Below are 24,637 nucleotides of genomic sequence, written 5' to 3' on the forward strand. Positions count from 1 at the left end.
GAGAGAGAGAGAGAGAGAGAGAGAGAGAGAGAGAGAGAGAGAGAGAGAGAGAGAGAATGTCTTCCCAGCCCCACATATTTGTTTTTAAGATGAGAGTGAGTGTTTGGGCTGGAGAGACAGCTCAGCAGTTAAGAGCACATGCTGCCCAGTCATGAATACCAGGGTTCAGATCCCAGTACCCTGTCCAGTCAGCTCACAAATGCCTGTAACTCAAACTCTGAAGGTTTCAGTGCCCCCTTCTGCCTCCACAGGCACCAGCACGCGTGTGCACATTCACATACACACAGGGACACGAGTATACACAATAAATACAATTAAGTGTATTTTAAATATTAAAATATTTTGGCGATGTCCAGCAGTGAGAATATACCTATGCTATGGAATCAGATCCTCGTGAGTGCTTCAGAATGTGTGTTTCAGTTTTATTCTCACTGCTGTGATAAGATCCTGACAAAAGCCACTCGGAGGAGAAAATGTTTATTTTAGCTCACAGTTCCAGGTCACGGTCCATCAGAGCAAGTAGTAAAGGCCACAGAGTTATACTTGATTACACAGTAAATTTGAAGCCGGACTGAGCTACATGAGACCTTGTCTCAAAAAGTAAACAAAGGGGCTGCAATATCTCAGCAGTTACGAGTGTGTTACTGCAGAGGGTCAGAGTTAATTCCCAGTGCATGTGGGCAGCTCATGACTGCCTATAGCTCCTATGACTCCGTGACTTAGCTCCACAGGCACTTGCACTTCTGTGTACGTCCCCGCACATAGATACACATATGCACACATAGTTAAAAGTAAAATAAAACATAACCAAACAAATAAAAATCCCGGGAAAAAAAAATCAAAAGAAGATACCCGACTGTCCACGGGCCTTCTGCATCACATCCTGGAATGAACATCGGTCCCTGGGAAGGGCAGTGGCGCTGAGTCTTTGCCACCAGGCTTCCCAGGGAAAGAGGGGCTTGTATGGGTTATGTGACCGTGTGATCCCTTCTTAGACAGTAGAGGCTGGCTGGTGGGAAAGGCAGAGGCCCAGAGCTCAGGCATGGAAAGCATCCTACTCTGAGTGGCAGAAAGGTGAGCCCCTATGCTGATGGGGTCTCACTGAATAGCCGGGCCAGCAGCGCTCTGCCCTTGACACCAGGGCCTGTCTCAGTTACTTTTCTTTGGCCTCTCTGGATTGACTTTCTGTTCTCCCTGCAGTGTGCCCAGTCCGGTGCTCGTTAAGAAGTTCTCCGAGACCTCCAAAGCCTTTATGGACATCATGGCGGCCCAGGCGAGCAGTGGCTCCAGCTCTGCGCTCAGATGGGTCAGTCTGCTGATTCCTGAGTCCTGTGAATGCAGTCAAAGCGTGGGCCCCTCCTTCCTTGGGGGTGGTTTAGGCACCCCATGGGTCCTCAGACAGCTTGTGGAGCTTTCCCAGGATTGGTGAGTCCCTGAACTCTTTCCCTGAGGCTGGTAAAACTGAGAGATTTTCTGACATTTTTCTTTAAGGTCCTCTCCTGCCTGGCCGTCCTCCTTCGGAAACAAGACTTGGAGGCCTGGGGCTACCCTGTAACACTTCAGGTGTATCATGGGCTGCTGAGCTTCACCGTGCATGCCAAGCCCAAGGTAAGACTGATAGGCTGCCCCAGGAGTCAGCCTGTCTGAGCCAGGTTGGGAAGGTGACTTTAGAGTCCTGGTTTGTTTTTGGTTTGTTGTATGTGCACGTGAGTGGTGTATGCACATGTTTGTAGATTCACACACTCACACATGCAGAATGTTCTCCCCTTACCGTTCTCAGCCTTAACCCTTTATTCCCTGAGTCTCTCATTAAGCCTGGAACAAGGCTGGAGACCAGTAAGCCCCAGTGGTCCTCTTGTCTGCATCCCATGTAGTGCCAGGGTTTACAAGTGCATGCTGTAACCTATGCCTGACTTTTATTTTTCTTTTTTAAATTTATTTCGGGGGGGGGCGGGTGGAGAGGGAGACCTGTGTGCAGATGTTTACAGAGGCCACAAGATGAACTCAGGTCCTCATGTTTGTACAAACACTCTTACCTGCTAAGCCATCTCCCGAACCCTAAGTCCTGAGGCGCTGAATTTTGTTGTTGTTATTTGAGACAAGGTCTCAATAACCTGGATATCCGGGGACTTGCTATATAGCCCAGGCTGGCTTTGAACTCAGAGGTCCTCCTGCCTGGGATTAAAGGCTCGCATCACTATTTCCAGCCCAAGGCCTGAGATTCTGCTCCCCATTTCTGAGGCCTTGTCCCCTGAAATCCAGAGAATGAGGGGCACCCCTTCTCCAGCAGGAGTCTCTCTGCAGCCTCCACAGTCCTCCTTTCCCTTGGCAGGGAGATGGCAGCCTTGACAGAGGACCTAGAGTCACACAGACCTAATTGGAGTCACCCTCCACCTTTTTTTTGTTGTTGGAGGGTTGAACCTAGGGCCCTATGTATCCTAGACAAGCGTTCTACTGCTGACCTACATCCCCAGCCCATTTTTGCTTTTTTGTTCTGAGAGAAGCTCTTACTAAGCTCTCCATTGGCTCTGAACTCATCTGTAGTTTAGGCCTTGAGCTTTCACTCTCTTCCCTCAGCTCCCCAGCAGCTGGACTTAAGGGTCTGCACCACCAGTCCCAGCTCTGAGCTGGATCCTTTCTTACTTCCTCCCTTCCTTGTTCCCTCCCTCTCTCGCTCCCTCTCTTTTTTTCTCTCTCTCATCTTGCTTTTATTTTTGTTTTTCAAGACATGATTTCTGTGTCCCCTGGCTGTCCGAGAACTATGTAGACCAGGCTGGGCTCAGAATCAACTAAGATCTGCCTATCTTTACCTCCTGAGTGCTGGGATTAAAGGCCTGAGCCTTCACTGCCCAGCTGAGCTGGATTCTTAATTCATATTGCAGTGTCGCCTTGGGCAGATTACTTACTGTCTGTAAGCCTGGGCCTCATTAAGAGATGCTTCCAGTCTTACTGCAGGGTTGTATGGAGTCTCAGGCCGGGTACAGTCTGCTCTATCACAGGCCTTCAGCAAGTGGATCCATGCTGCTTTTTCAGAAGTTTAGGGCTAGGAACATACAATGATTGAAGTACTTGTAACCTGGAAGTCTCCTGCCTTCTTCCTTGTGTATTCATGTCATCAATACTTATTTTTGTGTGTGAGTATTTTTGTTATTGGTTTTGTTTTTTTTTTTTGAGAAAGAGTCTCATTACATAGCCCTGGCTACTTCAAAACTCAGTGATCTACCTGCCTTTGCTTCTTAGTGCTGAGATTAAAGATGTACACCATCACACCTAGAGGTGTATGAGTGTTTTGCCTGTGTATATATATGTGTATTGCATGTATGTCTGGTGCCTGTGAAGGCTAGACAAGAACACCAGATACCCAGGAACTGGAGTTAGGTTTGTAAATCTCTATGTGGGTCCTAGATACTAGATACTTGTCTGTTGAAATAAGAGCGGCAGCGGGGCTGCGTCCCCAACACCCCGGCCGCTTGGCTAGCTCATGCCCGAAATAACAACACACAAACTGTATTCATTTAAAGAACTGCTTGGTCCATGAACTCTAGCCCTTACAGGCTAATTCTCGCACCTGGACTAGCCCATTTCTAATGATGTGTGTAAGCACCCCAAGGTGCACTTACCAGGAAGATTCTAGCCTACGTCCATCATGGAGTCTCTGAACAGAGCATGGCGGCTGTCCGGTCCCTCTGGAAGCAGAGCAGAGTCTGACCTCACTTCCTCTTCCGCCCAGCATCCTATTCTGTTTATTCCACCCACCTATGTTCTAAGCTATGAGGCCAAGCAGTTGGTTTATTATAATTAACCAATTACCTTCCTCCATCACTTGTCCTCTGCAAGAACAGCCAGTGCTTTTAACCTCTGAACCATCTCCAGTCCCTGCAAGGTATCTTTTACCTTCTGCTCTATATTTGTTTATTCTTTGCCTCAGGCAAGTGCTGTCTACTCTCACCACGATGCCAATACCCAAGCAGTGCCTGGTTTAGTGGTACTGGCATTGCTGGGAAATTAAATGACTAAATCCCTGCCTGAAGATGAGAACCCTGCTGCCCAGAGATTGAGCGTCTGGGCTGCCTCGGCCATTTGACCCGTCAGCAGGCTTAGGACTGTACGGTGCTATGATCTTGACAGCAGTGGGTATAATAGATAGAGGTGTCCCATCAGGCTGCTAGGGGAGTTGCACCAAGCACCCAAAATGCTGATCTGACCTTCATTCGCTTTCCCTTCAGATCCGTAAGGCTGCTCAGCATGGAGTGTGCTCAGTTCTCAAGGGCAGTGACTTCATGTTTGGTGAAAAGGCCCCTGCCCACCATCCTGCTGCTGTATCTACTGCTAAATTCTGCATCCAGGAGATTGAGAAGTCTGGAGGTGAGGTGGGCAGGCCCAGGGCGGGTGGAGGGGAAGTGTGGGCAGAACAGGAGAATTAGGACTAAAACTCCCCTTTGTCTGCCAGGTGCCCGGGAGGCTACCACCACACTGCACATGCTAACACTGCTGAAGGACATGCTGCCCTGCTTCCCAGAAGCCCTGGTGAAGAGCTGCTGTGAGACTCTGCTTCGGGTCATGACCTTGAACCATGTGGTAAGCTCAGGACACTGGAAAATGAGGGCCAATGTAGGGAATTCATTGAGTAAGCAAAAACAAACAAACAAAACAACAAAACCAGTCCCTGAATTCAGTTGTGTATGTCTGTAATCCCTGCTGTTAATCCCTGAGGCTCTCACTGCCTTAACCCTGCTTCTACCGTTAGCCAAGGACAGCACATCATCCATGGTGTCAGAATGGGCAGGATCACCTTAAGTATGTTTGGAAACTGACTTGAGATTCATGTGTGTGTCTGTGTGTATGTGGGTACGTGTGTGTGGTCAGATAACAACTTTGGGGAGTTGATTCAGTGATTGAGCTCAGGTTATCAGGCTTGGGTAGCACTTAACCTGTTGAGCCCTAATTTTTGTTTTCTAGTGGTACTTGGGATTGAACTCAGGGCCTTTATGTACACCGTAGAAGGGCTCTAGCACTGAGCCATTGCCGTCCTTAAATCATTTGAAGCTTTTTTTTTTTTTTTTTTTTTTTTTTTATTGGTTGCCAGGTTGCCATGTCTTACTAGAGTGCAGTCTTCAGGGTGTATGGGAGTCTAGGGTACCTATGGGCTCTTTTCAGCTCATAGCTCATATGGTGGAGCTCTGGGGCAGCTGTGAAAGTTGTGCTTCCACTAAGTGTGTGTGTCTTCTGCAGCTCGTGACAGCCTGTGCCATGCAGGCCTTCCATAGCCTCTTCCATGCCAAGCCCAGCACCAGCACCTTGTCTGCAGAGCTCAATGCTCAGATCATCACGGTGAGGCTGATTTGGGTGTGGGGAGACAGGAGGGTAACTCTTTGGAAGGCTCTGCTGGGAGGGCCAGCTCTGCTGCCTTGCTTCAACAGTGGGGTAGCATGGGCTAAGCTGTCCCGGTGGAGAATGGTCAAGCTTGAAGCTGAGCGATTGGCATCAGTAGCATGGGAGATGGGCACCAACTCTTGCCTGATCAGGGTGATATAAATGATTTCAGCTTTTAACTGCAGATACATGTAGGTGGACTTTTGGAGGCAGACATAAATCTATTGTGGAATAGAATATTTGTTTTTTGTTTTTTTATTTTTTTAAATTTTATTTATTAATCATACAGTTTCTGCCTGCATGTATGTCTGCAGGCCAGAAGAGAGCACTAGATCTCATTACAGATGGTTGTGGTCTACCATGTGGTTGCTGGGAATTGAACTCAGGACCTTTGGAAGAGCAGTCAGTGCTCTTAACCACTGAGCCACCTCTCCAGCCCCTAGAATATTTGTTTAACTTTGTAAAGAGCTGTTGAATTTGTTTGCATTGCAGAACAATTGTTTAACTATGTAACAATGTGTTGTCTTTGTTGATGCTGCATTTAACTATATAAAGATGTGTAACTGTTACACTTTGCCTGCCTAAGACCTGATCAGTCTAATAATAAGCTGACCAGCCAATAGCTAGGCAGAGAAGGGGTAGACGGGGCTGGGGGGCAGAGAAAAGTGGGGGGCCAGCTAGCCAGACATGGAGGAAGCAGGAAAGCAGGATGGACAGTCCATAGAAGAGGACAGTGAGCCTCGGGGCAGCACATAGGTTAATAGAAATGGGCTAATTTAAGTTAAAAGAGCTAGCTAGAAACCAGCCTAAGTCTAAGGTCAAATTATTAATTATTAATAATTAAATTAATTAATAATGAGTCATGATTAATAATAAGTCTCTGCGTGCATGATCTGGGGGCTAGTGATCCAAGAAAACCTGCTACATAAATCTTCTCCAAATTGTTTGCAAAGTGTACACTGAAGTTCATATCCTCAGAGAAGGGCTCTGGCTTCAGGTGACTCCAGGAGGTGTGTGAGCGCCTCACTCCCATTCCTAGAGCCTTGTGTTTCTAGAAAATTGGGCCTGGAAGCCAGGTGGGGGTGGGGGGGTGGGTTCTGACCGGTCCTTACAGTGCTTTCACAAGGGTATAGGAAAGGTCGTCATCCTTGGGACTACTGTTGAGACTCACCTGCTGACTCCTGTCCCCCTCTAGGCCTTGTATGACTACGTCCCCAGTGAGAATGATTTACAGCCCTTGCTGGCCTGGCTGAAGGTTATGGAGAAAGCCCACATCAACCTGGTCAGGTAGGAATGTGCTAGAAGTCAACCCTAGGGGCTCCCATTAGGTTGTCTGCTGTGTGTGCAGATGGGAGGGACATGAGCCAGAAACTGGAGAGGCCATTCAGCTCCAAGGTCTGTGTTACATGGGTGAGGATCAGCTCTTGTGTTAGAAAAAGCAAGGGTAGGGCAGCAAGGCCGTCCTGTTAGTACAGGTCCTTCCTCACCCGTGAACAGCGAGGCACACTGAGGACACTGCCTTTTGGGCTGGAGCCAAGTTTGAGTCTGATTCTCTGCTTACTCTGTGCATTTTGGTGAAGGTGATATCATTCTTTTGGGGGTTATTGAGACAGGGTTTCTCTGTAGCTTTGAAGCCTGTCCTGGAACTCTCTGTATGGCCCAGGCTGGCCTCAAACTTTTGGGAGTGAGTTCTCGCCTTACTGTATGAGTTCTAAGGATTGCTCTCAGGTCATCAGACTTGACAGCAAGCACCTTTATCACTGGGCCATCTCACAGCTGGATTCTTTGTTTTGTTCAGTTGTTGGGTTTGTTTGTTTTTTTGAAGATGGAGTCTCATGACATAGCTGTAACTGACTATATACGTTAGGCTGCCTTGAACTCACAGATATCTGCGAGCCTTTGCCTCCTGCGTGCTGGGATTAAACACGTGCCAACATGCCTGGCCTGGCCTTGAAATCTTGGTCTTCCTGCTTTAGCGTCTTAATTTCTGAGATTGCAATGGTGAGCCATTGTGTCTAGTGTAGCACAAATTCTAATTGGTATTAATAATAAAAACCCAGAGTCAGATATAGGGGTAATACTGAAGGTCAGAGAAGCAGAGCAGCCAGCCACTAGAGAGTTCTTACTCCTATCAGTGGTCAGACCAGAGGGCCGATCCTGTCCTCAGACTGACTTCCTGAGCACCTGTCTCCTCCTGCCTTATATTCCTCTCTCTACCCAGCCTTACCACTCCTCTCTCCACCTCCCTAGTGCTGAGATTAAAGACCTGTGATTCCTGGGATCACCTTTGTGTGAAGTTCTATTTCTCTTTCAGACAGATTCAATCTTGTGTAGCCTTGTGGCCTTGAACTAATAAAGATCTGGCTGCCTCTCCCGAGTCCTGGGATTATTGTATGTCATCACTGTCTGGCCTCTATGTCTAGCTAGTGTGGCTAGCTCTGTACTCTGATTCTCAGGCAAGCTTTTTGTTAGATTATAAACAAAATATCACCACAGTCTAGTTCTGGTGTGGTCTTTAATTTTTTGCATGTATGTGTATGTATGATGTGTGTGACTTCATAGGTGTTTAGTTCAGGTACAACACTTGCCACATTGCACTTGTGGCGGTCAGAAGGAAAACTCGAGTCAGTCCTCACCTTCCTACTTGTTTGAGACATGGTCTCTTTGTTGTTCTTTGTGGCATAAGCCAGGCTGACTGGCCTTAAGTTGCCAGGGATGCTCCTGCCTCCACCTCCTGTCTTGGTGTAGGAGTGCTGGGATCAGGGCTGGGCCCAGCTTCAGGAGAGTTCAGGGGTTCAAGCGTAGGTCCTCATGCTCTGGTGCAAGTGGCCTGCTGAGCCGCTCCACAGCCCAGTGGTGCTTGGTTTTTTTTTTTTTTTTTTTAAAGATTTATTTATTTATTATGTATATACAACATTCTGCTTCGATGTATGCCCACACGCCAGAGGAGGGCGCCAGATCTCAGTACAGATGGTTGTGAGCCACCATGTGGTTGCTGGGAATTGAACTTAGGACCTCTGGAAGAGCAGCCAGTGCTCTTAACCTCTGAGCCATCTCTCCAGCCCTGCTTGGTTGTTTTTAACTTAACATTTGTTACTTACGTACTTATGTACATAAGAGTGCATGTGTGTGTAGCAGGGTGGTAAGTTCAAGGCCAGCCTGGTCTACAAGAGCTAGTTCCAGGACAAGAACTAAAAGCTACGGAGAAACCCTGTCTCGAAAAATCCAAAAAAAGAAAAAAAAAAAAAGAGTGCATGTGTGTGTGGAAATGAGAAGGTGACTCTTAGACTCCCCGGCTTGGCTGCCGAGCTATCTTGATGATTTTTATCTTTATGCTTTGGGATCAGATTGCCTGAGTGTGTGAATCCCTTCTCATGCCTCACTGTGTGTCCTTGGCCAGCTTCTGTGTCAGTTTCCTTATCTACACAATGGGGATAGATTTAGTAATGGCTGCAAAGGTTGGAGTGAAAGGTCTGTTTTGTCAGTAGTTGGTGTGTAGTCGTGTGCAATATTAGTACTTGACTCTGGAAAGTGTGAGGGCCAGGCCAGAAGGTCATACTGAAGGCAGCTCTCATTCTGTGTGCTGCTTAAAGGCCGTTTGGACTTTGCACTCGTGTATTGTTACTTCAAGGACAGTGCCCTTTGGGATGACAGGAGAACAGCCTGTAGATGCTTTCACCAAGCTGTGGGGGCTCAGGTCTCTGAGGCTTGGAGCCAGGTTCCAAAGAAACCTTTTGTTTTGACAGAATGCAGCGAGACCTGGGGCTGGGCCATCTTGCTCGGTTTTTCGGAATGGCAGTGACCTGTCTCCTGTCCCCTCATTCACAAGTGGTTGCAGCTGCTACCCAGACTCTTAAGGTACCACAGTGTCCTCAGCCCAGCCTTGGTTGGGGAAGCAGAGCACATAAGAGGTTCTGCCTGCCGCCCTAGCTCTTAGGCTATCCTGGATGCTCAGCTTGGTCCTTGGGAGAGCTTCTCCCAGTGGGAGACAGGCTCCAGGAGCTTCAAAAAGCAGTTGTCTGGGAGGGTGAATGGAATTGGGGTTGTTGCCTTGGACTAGACAGCCTGGGTCTCTCTTTGCAGGAGATCCTGAAGGAGTGTGTGGCTCCACACATTGCGGACATTGGCTCTGTGACCTCTTCAGCCTCGGGTCCTCCCCAGTACATCGCCAAGATGTTTAGGTGAGGATGTGGTGTCCCTGTTACTGGAAGTGCTGTATGATGACCTGTGTTCCATTTACCCCTATGGGCAGTGTCCAGTACTAACCAGGTACTCTGTAGGATTGTGGTAAATGCCAAACTCTGCCTGGGCAGCTCCTGCCGTTTGGGGTGTGTTGTGGCACTCAGAATAGGAGAGGTGCCGTACTGTGGGATGTAAGAGTGTGGCTCGTGGATCCCTGCCCCAGAGCTTCTGGACCTGTAGCTGGGTTTGAATCCAGCTCTGTTGCTCGCAAGCCCCGGGGAGCAAGGTCCTCTGGATCCTCATGAGTGGGACAGCAGCACAGGCAAGTAGCTAGGCATTCCATGAGCAGAAACTGCTGACCCTTGTGCTAGAACATTGGTACTAACCCTCTCTAACAGCTGGGGAGGGGAGGTCGTTGAGTTGGAGAAAGGCTGACCACAGAGTCTGCTGGGCTGGCTGCCTGCAACACCTATGAGGAGCCACTCACAGACATGGCCACAGAGTGCTAAGCAGTCCCTGAAAAGGGCCTGGGGTCTTGGGTGTCTCTCCTGGGTCTGTTCTCTCTCTTGGTTTGGCACTCTGGTGTCTAGTTCAGAGGGACAGAAGCCAGTTCCTGTGCATGTGGCAGGATGCTTCAGGAACTCTCAAGAGGGGGCCCTAGCCAGCATACTGCTCCTTGTTGGCCCCCAGAGGCTCAGATATTGTGGGGGAGATGGGACCAGCCAGGGTTACACAGAAAGGGTCTGAAGACCTTCCTCTCTGCCCGGGCCACCTGTTCCCAGCCATCCTCTCTCCTCAGATCAGGCAGAGGAAGCATAGGTTAGCAGCAGTACACAGACTGCGGGTTTTCATGGCTCCAAGCCTCAGTTTCCTCATCCGAAGATGGAGCTTATCACTGTCTACCTCATGAGGCAGTAGGAATATTAACTAAACTCAGCATGAATACTTTCTGAGCATTCGATGGGCCCTCCCCTGTGGAGACTAGCTGGGGTCTGTGGGTCATGGTACAGTACCTATTGTTTCCTGGGATGATGTTATGGCACTGACTGCTTCTTTGACAGGGCAGTGGAAGAGGGCCTGACATACAAGTTCCATGCGGCCTGGAGCTCTGTGCTGCAGCTGTTAGCTGTCTTCTTCGAGGCCTGTGGAAAGCAGGCCCATCCTGTAATGAAGAAGGTGAGATGGGAGCTGCTGGGCCAGGGCACTGGTGGCACTTGGCTCCTAGCCAGGAAGAACAGGTCTATACTCTAGTGTTGACAAGTTCCCTCAACGGGTGCCAAGTACCACGCCTCCAGGAAGGTGACTGAGCACTGTGGGAAAAGCAGCAAGGTGGGAAGGGAACCACTATCCTGTCCAGTTACCTTTGCTGAAGTTGATTTAGGATCCTGGGAAGTCCTAGCCCTTTTAGATCCCTAAAAATATTTGTTTAAATGTGCATTGGTGTTTTGCCTGCACCTATGTCTGTGTGAGGGTGTTAGGTCCCCTGGAACTGGAGTTACAGACAGATGTGAGCTGCCACGTGGGTGCTGGGAATTCACCCAGTGCTCTTAACTGCTGAGCCACCTCTTCAGCCCTCCTTTTAAATTTTTAAAACTTTATATTATGAGTGTTTTCATCTTTGTGTATATATGTGTACCACGTGTATGCCTGACGCCCGGGGAGATGGGAAAAGGGGTCTTAGATTTCTTGGAACTGGAGTTACAAATGGTTGGGAGCCACCATATTGGGGCTGAGGACTAAAGTACAGTCTTCTGCAAGAGCAGCAGTGATCTTAACTGCTAAGCCATGTCTCCAGCCCCTCAAATTTCAATTCTCTAAATGCTGTGTAACCACTGAATATAGAGTTGATGTTTTAAACAGCCTTAGGCCTTAGAGTTTCTCCAGCCCAGGGTGAAATATCTTAAGTACCGGGAATCCTGAATAGACCCCAGGACGAGGAACAGCTGGTGGCTCAGCTCCGGGGTCTGTCTCATTGTTTCTTCCCATTGCTGTCAGGGTGATGGGAGCCACCTTGGAGAGGACACTCAGCCAGGCCAGGGCCCTGATTAGTTAGGATTGGCAAACATGGCTTCCTAGCAACCAGGCAGGGCTATGAGAAACAAGCCTGGTTGGTACTAAGGGGGAACGGGAGGGCGCTACTCCTCTTCCTCAGCTCATAGTTAGCTCTAGGCCGGCATTGGTCACACCTTCCCGTTCTTCAGGATAATTGGAATCTACATTTGTATGTGAAAATTTGTAGCTTTTTCATGTTAAATTAAGCAGAGCTTTTTAAAAGTCCTGGGCCTTGGAAAGGGATTGGACGCACCACTGAGTCAGCTGGGTCCTCAGTGTGTGTCTCTGGGGAACTTCATCTGTGTCCAGAATCTGGCCCCATCCTTTGGAATGAAGCCTGGCCTAGTCTAGACCGTGGTGGATTCCTCTTCTGAAGACAGATCTGAAATGAAATTATAATTTAGGGCCCATCCCGTGGTCAGCAGAAAATTGCATTTGTGTTGTTTCTGTTACCCTGGCGATTGATCCCAGACAGTGAACGTGCTAGGCGATTGCTCTGCTACAGTGTTACACGCGGGCCCTGCCATCATGTCCCTCCATGTATCCTGTCTTTGTTCCAGTGCCTCCAATCCCTGTGTGACCTGCGCCTCTCCCCTCACTTACCCCACACAGCAGCCCTAGACCAGGCTGTGGGGGCTGCAGTGACCAGCATGGGACCCGAGGTGGTGCTGCAGGCTGTGCCTTTGGAAATTGATGGCTCTGAGTAAGTGGGACCTTGCTTGGGCTTTAGGAGCCGGGGGACTCATGCAGCTTGTTCTCCTCTAGGAAGGGTGTCCTTCAGTCTCCCGACTGTCACCTCTTCTCACCTTCACAGGGAGACTCTGGATTTCCCACGGAGCTGGCTGCTGCCTGTTATCCGGGATCATGTTCGGGAAACACGACTTGGCTTCTTCACCACTTACTTCTTGCCCCTGGCCACCACTCTTAAGAGCAAAGGTGCAGCACCCTTGGCTATGTGCAGCCTGAGTCCCCTTCTCCCACATTTAAGAGTCCCAGCTGAAGAGGTCAGAAAGGAACTGAGTCCGGCATGTGCATTTGGCAGCATTCAAAAGAAAGAATCTTTGTTACTGTAGCCCTTTAAGTAGACTTTTCCTCCGTGGTTTACATGTGGGCAGCTGCACCTGTATCCCCAGGTTCAATCAACTACACACTGAAAATACACAGGGGAGAAAATTCCCCGCACACTGTATAACAGCTCTTACTTGGTGTGTCACAGTTGGGTTTGATACGATGTCGAGAAGTGACTTAAATAGGGGAATGAGTGGAGGTCGCATACAAACACCACACCATTCTGCATAGGAGACTTAAACACTCGGAATCTCATGTCCATGGGGATCCTACAGCCAGTCCCTCGTGGCTGCTGAGGAAAGGGTCTATATGCTCTTCTAAACCTACAGGTGTCTATGTTTATGTGTATGGTTTCAAAGTCATGAAGGTCTGCCTGCTCTTGCCTCCCGAATGCTGAGACTAAAGGCATGCACCACCATGCCCCCTGCTTTGAAATCTGTAGTTTCAAACAGCAATAAGGATTTTTTTTATTTGTTTTTGTTTTGGGTTTTTGAGACAGGATTTCATTATGTAGCCCTGGCTGTCCTGGAATTTGCTTTGTAGACCAGGCTGGCCTCAAATTCACAGATAAATGCCTAACTCTGCCTCCCAAGTGCTGGGATTAAAGGCATGCCTCCACTGCCCAGCAATAATCGTTTTTATAAGATTTATTTATTTTATGTATGAGTGCACTATCTGCATATACACCTGTCACTAAAATGGGGGCTCATTCATGTTACCTGTAAACACTGGGGATGTTAGTTTTGTTGTTGTTGTTTTTGGTTTTTGGTTTTGTTTTGTTTTTTGAGACAGGGTCTCATGTGGCCTTGAATTTGGTAAGTAATTTGATTATTAACTTGGATTCTTGATCCTCCTGCCTCAGCTTCCTGAGTGCTGGAATCCTAGGTGTCAACTCTTATGACAAGATTCATAAATTTAGAATAATTACTTAGAATAATTACTGTTACTATCAGTTTATAGGGGATATTACCTATATTTATATCCTCATTGTAGGACTTTGGTTTTGGTAAAATGAAGCCAGTTGGCCCTGAGGGTGGCTAGGGTCACACCATGTCTTTGTTACACCCTCCAGCAATGGATCTTGCCCAGGCCGGCAGCACAGTGGAGTCCAAGATTTACGACACACTCCAATGGCAGGTGAGGGCAGCTGGGGAAGGGAGAGGGACGGGGCATGCAGGGGCACAAGTCACTGGGGACGCTTTAATTTCCAAATTCCTCCCTCCCAGATCTGGACCCTCTTGCCTGGATTCTGCACAAGGCCCACAGATGTAGCTGCCTCCTTCAAAGGCCTGGCCCGGACTCTGGGCACAGCCATAAATGAGCGCCCAGACTTGAGGGTCACTGTGTGCCAGGCCCTGCGCACTCTCATCACCAAGGGCTGTGAGGCAGGTAAGTGTGGGAGCTAGTTAGAGGATGCCTCGGGGAGCGGGGCTGCTGAGGCTCACACTGCTCACACTGCTGTCTGCACCACTACCGCCGCTGCTGCTGCTGTGATCCAGAAGCCAACACTAGTCCTTACCTCATGCTTCTCCCTGAAGGGGGCTGGCGGCTGCCGTGGATTGCGCAGTTAGCATCCAAACCCAGAGGCTCATGTTCCGTGTGCCCCACCCTCAGCCTTTCCTGGCAGAAGGTCCATCCTGTCACTCCCTAGTCCTGCCACTGGATCCCCTAAAAGGACCTGCTGCCCTGCCCCCCAGTGGCTGGCTTACTGTTAGTTCTGTCCCTTCAATGCACACTTGGGTCCCCTTGCCAGAGGCTGACCGTGCTGAAGTGAGCCGCTTTGCTAAGAACTTCCTGCCAATCCTCTTCAACCTGTATGGACAGCCTGTCGCAGCTGGGGAGGCAGCAGCCCCTCGCCGCGCTGTGCTGGAAACCATCAGAACTTACCTCACCATCACCGAGTCTCAGGTGAGTGCAGTGGAGGGAGGGACGCTGCAGTCGTGGCCGGGTGGGTGGGGCTCCTGAACCCTGGGGACTGTGCTACTGTGGTCACTGTTTCTCTCCCCACTGGGCGCTGTCAGTTGGTGAACAGCTTCCTAGAAAAAGCCACCGAGAAGGTACTCGATCCTGCCAGCTCTGACTTCACCAGGTAAGGTACTCGCTTGGGGCTTTCTCACTTGAGCTTGGTACCAGAGGGTTCCTAGAAGTCTTGAACTAGCACATCCCAGCTGCTCTGAGAAGTCTGATTAATTATTATTAGAGGATGAAAGAGGGGGAACCTAGAGATAAATGGCCTGGGTTCAGATCCCAAACTCTCCACCACTTCTCAACTCCTGTGGCCTTGAACAAGTTACAAGCTCTGCCTCGGAGTCCTCACCTGTAGAATGGGTGGGATCATAGTGCCTGCAGATGGCTCTGTGAGGAGAACAGCTGTGTAATGTGCCTGGGCACTGCCTGTGCTGAGTGCTCTGTTCACCATTCACAAACGCCTCAGGCCCCTTGTCCCTACCCTGAGTGGGAAGAGCCTCTGCCCTTCTCTAGTCCCTTAAGCCCCTTCCTGTTTCCCACTTGGCAGACTGTCTGTCCTGGACCTGGTTGTGGCATTGGCTCCTCACTCAGATGAAGCCGCCATCAGTAAGCTGTACTCCACCATTCGGCCCTACCTCGAGGTGAGCTCCTTACAACTTCCCTCTCCTGTCTCCTGTTGTTGGTTGTTTTCTTTTACTCTTTTGGGGGGGTCAGTCACCTAGCTCCCAAATAATTATACACGGAGACATAGTCTTACTTATAAATGTCTGGCCTTAGCTTGGCTTATTTCTTGCCAGATTTTCATAACTTAAATTATCCCATCTATCTTTCGCCTCTGGGCTTTTACCTTTCTCTATTTCTGTATATCTTTGTTTAACTTCTTACTCCATGACTTGCTGTGTAGCTGGGTGACTGACCCCTGGAGTGCTCCTCCTTCTTTCCTCCCAGACTTCTCCTCCTATTTATTCTCTCTGCATAGCAGCCCTGCCTATCCTTTCTCCCGCCTCTCTGTTGGCCATTCAACTCTGTATTAGGCCAATCAGGAGTTTTAGATGGGCAAAGTAACTCAGCTCCACAGAGTTAAACAAATGCAACACATATTTCCATCATTAAACAAATGTTCCACAGCATAAACAAATGTAGCACATCTTCAGATAATATTCTACAACAGTCTCCTTGTCTTCATCCCTTGTTGCTTGCCCGTTCACTCCCCAGCTGCTCCCACAGTGCCTTCCCTTTGTGTCCTGTCCTGCCCATTTCTCACTAAGATGTGCAGCTGTGGCCAGGCGGTGGCAGTGCTTGCCTTTAGTCCCAGCACTTGAATCTCAGTGAGTTCAAGGCCAGCCTGGTCTACAAAGCACAAAGCGAGTTCCAGGACAGCCAGGGCTGTTACTACAACTTTATCAGACTGTTTTTTGTTTTTTTTTGGTGTTTTTCTTTTTTTGTTTTTGTTTTTATTTTGACAGAAATCCATGTATCTCAGACTGGCCTCAAATTTCCTGTATAGTGGAAGTTGGCCTGGAACTTCCTCCTCATCTTCCTGCCTCTACCTCCCAAGTGCTGTGATTACAGGTGTGTACCACCACACCGACCCTTTATCAGGCTGTTATTCAGAGTCCTAGATAAATCCTTCATTTTTATCTTTTTAAAAACTGCTGGTTTATTTCATTTATTTATTATTTGAATATGTGATGAGGGTAAGTAGATGTCTAAGGACAATTTTGTAGAATTGGCTCTCTCCTTCCACCCTATATGGGTACTAGGGATCTAACTCAGGGTGTAGGGCTCACACCATCAGGTAACAAGAACATTTACCTGCTGAGCCATTTTAATGTTCCTCCCCCCCACCCCGCCCCTTTTCTTACTGGTTGGACCCAGATTCTCATGGATGTTAGGCATATGTTCTATGAGCCACACCCCTCTCCCCAGAGTCTTTTTTTTTTTTTTCCCCCAGAGTCTTGTATAGAGCAAGCCTGCCTCTGCCTCTGCTCGTGCTGGCCCTGTGTGAAATCATGCTGTGGCTTCCGTCTGTGCAGAGCTCAGCCCCATAGCGTCCTCCTAGGCACCAGTGTCCCTGTTCCCCTGCCAGTCTGTATAGCAGCTAGAGGATGAATTTGCTTTGAAGAAGAATGTGCGGGTGGACACAGATGCCCAGGACAGGCTGCCTGACTTCAGGAGGACATCTCAGGAGGAGTCTGGGAACTCCTTCAGAATTACAAGGAGTCAGTGGGGTAGGGAGGAGTGTGTCCTGGCACATTCTGATGCCTCCAGCCCAGGCTTGAGTATTGGTTTTTATTAATTTTATTTTTATTTTTTTAGATTTGTTTAATTTTTATTTTGTGTGTATGTTTTGCCTGCATTTATGTATGCACGCCATATATATGCTCGGTAGATCGGAAGAAGGCAGCAGATCCCCTGAAAGTTGTAGTTTGAAAGTGTAGTTATAAACAGGTGTGAGTTGCCTGGAAACTGACCTGGGCCCCTTTAAGAACAAGTGTTTTCAGCTGCTGACTGTTGCCTCAGCCCTAGCATCTGTTATTTAGTGGTGGTAAGAAGAATGGTTTGGAAAACCAGTCTGGCCTTGTCCCTGATGCTATGGCTGCTGTGTCCAGACCTGACCTGCTCTCTGAATCCCCTCTAGTGCTAGCCATAGTCGATGCTTGGGAAATGTCACAGGATGGCGAGGAACCTAGTTCCTTTCTTGTTATCTCTATGACTTATTTACCCCTCAGAGCAAAGTCCATGGGGTTCAGAAGAAGGCCTACCGAGTGCTGGAGGAAGTGTGTGCCAGCTCCCAGGGCCCTGCCAACCGCTTTGTGCAAAGCCACTTGGATGATCTGAAGAAGACTCTGCTGGACTCACTGAAGAGCACGGCCTCACCTGCTAAAAGGGTGAGGACTCCGGGCATGGCTGCCCTGCAAGGAGGAAGGGTGTCAGCAGGCAGACACGGAGGAGTGGCACTGACAGACCCCAATGTTGCCTTTCTGCCCACAGCCCCGACTGAAGTGCCTCATTCACATTGTGAAAAAGTTGTCGGCTGAGCACGAAGAGTTCATTGCTGCTCTCATCCCGGAGGTGAGTGGGTGAGGGGACTGGCGGACACATGCATTTATGCTTTTCAGTTCCTTTCTTCTTTCTTTCTTTTTATTTTTAAGGGTTTATTTTTATTTTATTTTTCCTTTTTCTTTTCTTTTTTTTTAAAATATTTATTTATTTGTTATGTATACAATATTCTGTCTGTGTGTATGTCTCCAGGCCAGAAGAAGACACCAGACCTCATTACAGATGGTTGTGAGCCACCATGTGGTTGCTGGGAATTGAACTCAGGACCTTTGGAAGAGCAGACAGTGCTCTTAACCTCTGAGCCATCTCTCCAGTCCGTTTATTTTTATTTTTACATGCATTGGTGTTTTGCCTGAATGTATGTGTCTGTGATGGTGTTGGGTCCCCTGAAACTGGAGATACTGATACAGACACAGACAATTGCCACGTGGGTGCTAGGAATTGAACCCAGGGTCCTCTGGAAGAGCAGTCAGTGCTCTTAACTGCTGAGCCATCTTTTCTTGCCCTTGTTTTGTGATTTCTTAAAGTGTGGTTTCCAAGAGATGTTGGTGAAGTGGGAGCTCTAATGGTGGCGAGGATGTGCTCTGCTCACTGCCTAGGCGTGTGTGGCTTACCCAGGGTGCCACCTTGGGCAGCATGTGCTAACAAGACTGTTTGGCCAGGTGATCCTGTGCACCAAGGAGGTGTCAGTGGGTGCAAGGAAGAATGCATTCACCTTGCTGGTGGAGGTGGGCCATGCTTTCCTGCGATTTGGCTCCAGCCAGGAAGGTGAGACTGGAATAAATGGAAGGACACCCTGCTTGCAGACTAGAAGACCCTTAAAGCCCCTGGTCTTGAGGAAAGGGTGGAGGGAACTCCTTCTGTTCTGGCTGTGGCTCTGATAGGCCTCTAGTGCCCATCCCTGGGCACCCTGTCTTCAAGTGACTGTCCACTCTGCCCCCAGAGGCTCTGCAGCGGTACCTTGTCCTGATCTATCCTGGCCTTGTGGGTGCGGTTACCACAGTGAGCTGTAGCATCTTGGCTCTGACCCACCTCTTGTTCGAGTTTAAAGGTAAGTATTTACCTGAAGGTGTGGGGTGCCTTTGTGGTAAAGAGTGCCCCGAGGGTCAGGCCAGGGTGGTGCCAGAATGGGGAACAATATCAGGAGGCAGCAGGGAGACCCAGAATCATCCCCGTTTGCTTCTCAGTTCTTTCCCCACAAAGTTCTGCCCCTTTCCCTAAGCCTGCACCACCCAGCAGTGTGCAGCCCCAGTATCCTGGGACTTTTGTCGGATTGGTCAGAGGGAAGTTACCAGTTCATGGAGCTTAGTTCTGGTCCCTCCCCTCACCAACCACATGAAAGTTTGAACAACTTCACTAACCTCCTAGAGCCTCTGCTAATCTCTAAAATGGAAGACCATGGCCACTCCATGGGTGCTGATTCAAAGTGTGAGACCTGCAGAAAAGGCCCTGCTGACATCTGACCCATGGACAGGTCTTGGGTTTGGGTAGTTCTGGTTTCTGACACTGGCTGCCTGTGCACAGGGCTGATGGGGACAAGCACAGTGGAGCAGCTTCTGGAGAATGTCTGCCTGCTGCTGGCCTCCCGCACCCGCGACGTGGTCAAGTCTGCACTAGGCTTCATCAAAGTGGCTGTGGTGGTCATGGACGTGGTGCACCTTGCCAAGCATGTGCAGCTGGTGGTGAGGCCCCATTTTCTCACTGGGTGGTGGCCCCTGAGGTGCCCATGTGGACTCCATGGGACTTGGGTCAAATTAGTTTTGAACGTTGTCATCATCTACTGTTTCTTTGACATGAAGGAACCCTGGGAGTGGACTGTAGGAGAATGCTGTCTGACAAAGCACAGCACCACAGTATCTCACATTACCCTATGTCCCCTCTGTAGAAGCCAGACCAAAAACCAAGGGATAGAACTCCCCCCACCTTGTACAGATAGAGAAACTGAGGCCAGATACCCATTTTCAAGGTCCAGTCTCAGAACTCGAACTGTCTCTCCCTCTACAGGACATCTTCACCCTCTGCCAGAGCCTAGAAGGGCCTAGAAACCCCACTGGGTTGGGTCTCTGGACTTCTGCCCAGAGGAGACTACCCCACACTCCCTGCAAGCTGGAATAGTTTGCTAACCTGCTGCCCTCATTTCCCACTCACAGCTGAGTTACGTGACACTTGAGATCCCTCTCACGTGTCTCTTCTGAGTCAAGCCTTGGCATCAAGGAAGGGAGCAGAGATAGATGTCTTCCAAAAGCCTGCAGCCTAACTGGGAACCAAAGGTTTAAGAATTGGCCAGAGTAGAAATCTATTATAATCTGCCTATAGTTAGAACTTTATAAAAATCCCTTCAAAGGCTTTGTGGGGACTTGTTCCCTGGCCCCACTGGAGACATTACTGATAAGAAGGTCTGCCACCCATAGGTGCCACCCACACTAGGCAGGATGAGCATGGCCGAATGATAGAAAGGAAGCCTGAGACTGTGAGTGCTGGGGAGCAAAGTGGAATGAGTGGATTAGGTGGTACCTTTATGGCCACTTGGCAATCAGGTGAGCCTGGGCCTCAACTGGTAGCCTGTGATTTGACATTGGCAGTATCTTCTCATCGAGTTGCTGTAAAGATCCTTTGGAAGGACGTATGGAGACTGTTGTCACCCTGAAAGGATGGTCACAGCTGTTATGAGGGAGGGCCTAGGGGAAAGGGTTCCAAATTAAGTAAGCATAGCTGAGCCAAGAACACGGCAGCCGGTACCTCCTTCTTAGCTGGGCCAGCTGCATTGTGTGTAGGTCTGGACAGCAAGGACAGGTGGGCAGGGTGGAAGACATCCCACGCTCCTCTCCCTGACACCCTGTGTGTGCTCTGCCTGCTAGATGGACGCCATAGGGAAGCTCTCAGATGACATGCGCCGGCACTTCCGCATGAAGCTGCGGAACCTATTCATCAAGTTCATCCGCAAGTTTGGGTCTGTGCACTTGAATGGGGTAGAGTTGGGGTACAGGACTGTTAGTCTCTTCACGGGCCACAAGGAAGGGTTACTGGTTCCTGAACAGCTCCTGCCCCCTCTCTCCCTCACTCAGGTTTGAACTGGTGAAGGATCTGCTACCTGCAGAATACCACAAAGTCCTGGTCAACATCCGGAAAGCTGAGACCCGGGCCAAGAAACATCGTGCCCTGAGCCAGACTGCTATGGAGGAGGAAGAAGAGGAGGAAGAGGAAGAGGAGCCTGTCCAGAGCAAAGGTGACAGGTAAGACCCTGAGACCCTAGTGTACCCTAGTCCCAAACTTGTCCTAGCCATCTTTAGGTCCCCACTCCCCCAGGAGGACTTTAATGTTCAGCCTCTCTAATTTAGCATTGAGGAGATTTTGGCTGACTCTGAGGATGAAGATGAGGAAGAGGAGAGAGGCCGGAGCAAGGAGCAGCGGAAGCTGACACGACAGAGGAGCCGGGCATGGCTGAAGGAAGGTGGTGGGGACGAGCCCCTCAATTTCCTGGATCCCAAGGTGGCCCAGCGAGTGCTTGGTGAGCAAGGAGCAGCTGACATAGGAGACCAGAGTAGACTTGCCTTGTTGCTGGGGTCATGGGTGGTAGGCAGGGGTTGACTTCTATGAATCGCCTGTGTGCAGGGGCTAATAGCACCTAGTTGAGAGCTTTGTATGTATGGGCTCTGAGGGAGGAAGGTATGAGGTGGCTAGGCCTCACCTACCATCACCTCATGCTAACCTACTTCACTAGCCACCCAACCCGGGCCCAGGCAGGGCAAGAAGAAGGACCATGGCTTCAAGGTGAGCGCTGATGGCCGGTTGATCATACGGGAGGAGGAAGATGGAGACAAGGCGGAAGAAGAAGATGGCACTAAAGGTAAGGTCTCCCCAGTGAAGCAGCTGCTGTGGCAGCGAGGGCTGGAGCTGTGCAGCTTGATATTCCTTTGTTAACTTGAGGGCTCTTGGCTTGTTACACAGTGACCAGATATCGAGGAAGCAGAGGAAACAGATCTGAGCTTGCATCTAAGGCCACTCCTGAGCACTCTGACTCCTCAGATTTTCCCTGATCCATGCTAAACATATTTTTATTTCATATATTATCTATACTTATTTATTAATTTACCTTTGACTTTTCTAAGTAGTATACGTACGTATAATTTAAACAAAACTTAGGGGAAACTCCCCTCACTGTGCTAGATGTATCGTCTCTTCTGCTTCTTCCCTATTCCTTCTCTGTTGTTTGATTTGGTTGTTTTTTCATGGAAACTGGCTGAGCCTTTTAACTGATTTAGAGGCAGGAAGAGCCAGCCTATGGAACACCCTGTCTTTTAAAAGAGTGTCAACCTTCCCCAACTGAGCTTGCCACTCAGTAATAGAGCATTTGTCTAGAACGTGTGCCACACTGGATTCTGTCCCCAACACTGCGGGCAAGTATCTGCCTCCTGGTTCCTTCAGCTCTCGCTGCTTAGCTCTGGGCCTCTGACTTCCTTGCTTTCCTGACTGTTGCTCACACAGCTCCTCCACCCATCGCTTGTCAGCTGCTGTCTGTGCTTGATGTAAATGCGGCTTGTGCCGTTCCTTCTGCTGTTTCTTCCTGCTTCCCTCCAACCCTTTGTACTCTCCAGCCTCTGTGGACTTGGTGCCCACACTAACTGTGGCTGGGGAAGCCCATCCTTCTCTCCCTGCCTTTCTGAGCCTCTCTGTTCTGTAGGATCCCACGCTGGTCCTTCATAGCGTCTCCAAGGTTCCCTAAACACTAGGCCTCATCCCCACAGAACTCCTATGAGGCAACTGTCTTTCTTCTGTACATCTTTAATCACAAACTGGTTTATTTCCTTGCAGTGCTGGGGTTGAATCCAGCACTTGCTACATGCTCAGACATGCTCCCCTGAGCTCCACTCCCAGCCTCTTCGCGGGCTGCCTTTGCTGTCCTCTGGCTGGTCTTGGCTCTGCTGGAGTCTCTCTGCCCTGCAGATGGTCGACTTCATACTTTTGTCTTGTTCCTACTTGGTGCCAGTACACAGAATGGGCAGAAAGCTTTGGGAGTAGGAGGATAAAATTGTCCTCTTGCTTAGTGGGGGTATGTATGGGGCGGGGCTGACTCAGGAGTCTAGGCTTTCCTTGAGCCACTCACTTGTCTTGAAGGGGCTATGTGGTCTGGGAGTGGGGCAGCAGTTTGATCTGCCGTGGAAAGGGGACACAGGTCTGAGGAAGGCAGTTTTCTGGGCCTGGAGTTGATGTCCCTTCTTCTCACTGTGCCAGGAAGGAGTGTTGGCTTTCTGTTGGGACAGCTGCTGCACCTGACTCCACTGCTGTCTCAGCTGGTCATTGTGGCTTCACAGTTTCTGGCCTGCTTCTCAGGCAGTGGCCTGGGTGGGCAGGTGGGGCTTTTACGTCCTGTAGGATCAGCCTCCCGCCACTGCCACCAAATGTAGTTTTTAACAAAATCTCTATCATTCTATTTACCAATAAGACTCAGAAGTCAGAGGCTGGTGTGAAAACCTGGTAGCTCAGAGTGGTTAAGGAGCAACTAACTGTCCTTCCCTTTTCTCTGTTGTCTCAGAAAGAGCATCCTCTGCTCCACCAAACTAAAAACACCATCACACTCAATCCCTCCCTACTATTTTCTGTCCATCTCTATCTGTCTCCAGGTTCTCTCTGACCCTAAATTATATAATTACTTTCTGTCAACTAGTTGGTAGCTCCGCCTTTTGATCCTAAGTTGATTTTATTTAATTAACGCAAGCACAGACTTGGGGTTCACAGTGTGATAAAATATCCTGCAACAGGGGAGCAGGAGATAAAGTGGTTAGGATGCCCAAGTGTTCATGAGCCTGTCTTCTGACTCCAGGAGAAGATGAAGAGATGACTGACCTGATGGAAGATGCTGGTATCAGAAGTGTGAGTAATTTGTGACCGCATCCTGGCCCACAGCTCCCACACCCCAACCCCCACATACAAACCACATCTGCCCTACTCCCTAAGTGCTCCAGATTACTGGGGCAGTGTGGACAGGCGTGTGTGAATCAGCTTAGAGCCTGGCAAGTAATAAACTTCCCCATCTGCCTTCTGGCAAACCAGGCCCTAGGAGCTAGTTTCTTGTTAATGTGTCAGGGTCTGCAGTGGCAGCTTAGTGGTTAGGACGACTTCTCACTCTTACAAAGGACCTGGGTTTGGTTCCCGGCACACACATGCTGGCTCCAGTGCCAGGGGATCCAACACCCTCTTCTGACCTCCATGGGAACCGGGCACACATGTGATACACATATACAGACAAAACACTTATACAAACAAATAAATCTTTAATGAAAAGGGAAGAAAAGAAATAGAATGTCCAGAGTGCTGTTTAGAGAACAGAGTGAAAATCATGTAGGACGGTCATACGGAGTGCAGGGGTCAGGGGGAGCAAGAGGCTTCTCGAAGATGCCCAGGGGTGGTCGTGTGTGACATGCACACCTGTGTGACACCTCCCCTCCACAGATCATCCCAGGGTGGCCCAGCTCTGCTTGCTAGGGCTCTTCCCCTGGCCTGGGTTCTACCCTTCCCAGGCCACCTTCAGTCCTAGTCTCCCTTTGCATGCAGTAGGAAGCTGTGAGAAGCCTGTCGCTGGACCCAGGGTTCTGCGTAGTCTTTGCTGTGTAGAGAGCTTGGCACTTGGCGATGCTCAGTGAGCTGTAGCTGTTCTTTATGGTCAGTGGTCATTTTCCCTGGAAATTATTCTGGTTGAGGTTTCCCTAACTTTTCTAGAACCTTCATGGGGGATTAGTGATCTCCTGGCAGCTGTCTCTTATTTCTGGCCAGCAAGGACTGGCCATAGTCCACTGTTGATGGCCATCAGCTCATAGCTGGCTAGATTAGACATCATTCCTCAAGGCAGCAAGATGGCTCTAGAGGTGACCACATCAGTGACTAGCTCCTGGCAAGTCAGCCCCTGCCACCAGTTTGTTTGACAGCTGTTGAG

The 24,637-nt window shown here is 49.4% G+C and overlaps 1 protein-coding gene across 1 annotated transcript in view; it reads left to right on the top strand.

Annotated features, from left to right (window-relative positions):
* Nucleotides 1-24,637, top strand: part of Rrp12 (ribosomal RNA processing 12 homolog) — a 34,741-nt gene that overhangs the window by 4,239 nt on the left and 5,865 nt on the right. The window contains exons 3-27 of the mRNA XM_050147020.1: nucleotides 1,492-1,608; nucleotides 4,227-4,365; nucleotides 4,451-4,578; nucleotides 5,233-5,331; nucleotides 6,569-6,660; nucleotides 9,120-9,231; nucleotides 9,457-9,554; nucleotides 10,617-10,731; nucleotides 12,168-12,310; nucleotides 12,422-12,543; nucleotides 13,748-13,812; nucleotides 13,902-14,064; nucleotides 14,429-14,583; nucleotides 14,697-14,764; nucleotides 15,191-15,284; nucleotides 17,376-17,534; nucleotides 17,638-17,718; nucleotides 18,369-18,474; nucleotides 18,650-18,757; nucleotides 19,231-19,388; nucleotides 20,565-20,656; nucleotides 20,772-20,939; nucleotides 21,045-21,214; nucleotides 21,428-21,553; nucleotides 23,528-23,577. Coding sequence (XP_050002977.1) covers nucleotides 1,492-1,608; nucleotides 4,227-4,365; nucleotides 4,451-4,578; nucleotides 5,233-5,331; nucleotides 6,569-6,660; nucleotides 9,120-9,231; nucleotides 9,457-9,554; nucleotides 10,617-10,731; nucleotides 12,168-12,310; nucleotides 12,422-12,543; nucleotides 13,748-13,812; nucleotides 13,902-14,064; nucleotides 14,429-14,583; nucleotides 14,697-14,764; nucleotides 15,191-15,284; nucleotides 17,376-17,534; nucleotides 17,638-17,718; nucleotides 18,369-18,474; nucleotides 18,650-18,757; nucleotides 19,231-19,388; nucleotides 20,565-20,656; nucleotides 20,772-20,939; nucleotides 21,045-21,214; nucleotides 21,428-21,553; nucleotides 23,528-23,577 — 2,928 coding nt within the window. The remainder of the gene's footprint in view (nucleotides 1-1,491; nucleotides 1,609-4,226; nucleotides 4,366-4,450; nucleotides 4,579-5,232; nucleotides 5,332-6,568; nucleotides 6,661-9,119; nucleotides 9,232-9,456; nucleotides 9,555-10,616; nucleotides 10,732-12,167; nucleotides 12,311-12,421; nucleotides 12,544-13,747; nucleotides 13,813-13,901; nucleotides 14,065-14,428; nucleotides 14,584-14,696; nucleotides 14,765-15,190; nucleotides 15,285-17,375; nucleotides 17,535-17,637; nucleotides 17,719-18,368; nucleotides 18,475-18,649; nucleotides 18,758-19,230; nucleotides 19,389-20,564; nucleotides 20,657-20,771; nucleotides 20,940-21,044; nucleotides 21,215-21,427; nucleotides 21,554-23,527; nucleotides 23,578-24,637) is intronic.

The sequence above is a fragment of the Alexandromys fortis genome, unplaced genomic scaffold (genome assembly GCF_014885135.2).
Source record: "Alexandromys fortis isolate MF-2015 unplaced genomic scaffold, M_Fortis_MF-2015_v1.1 scaffold_16, whole genome shotgun sequence".
NCBI lineage: Eukaryota > Metazoa > Chordata > Mammalia > Rodentia > Cricetidae > Alexandromys > Alexandromys fortis.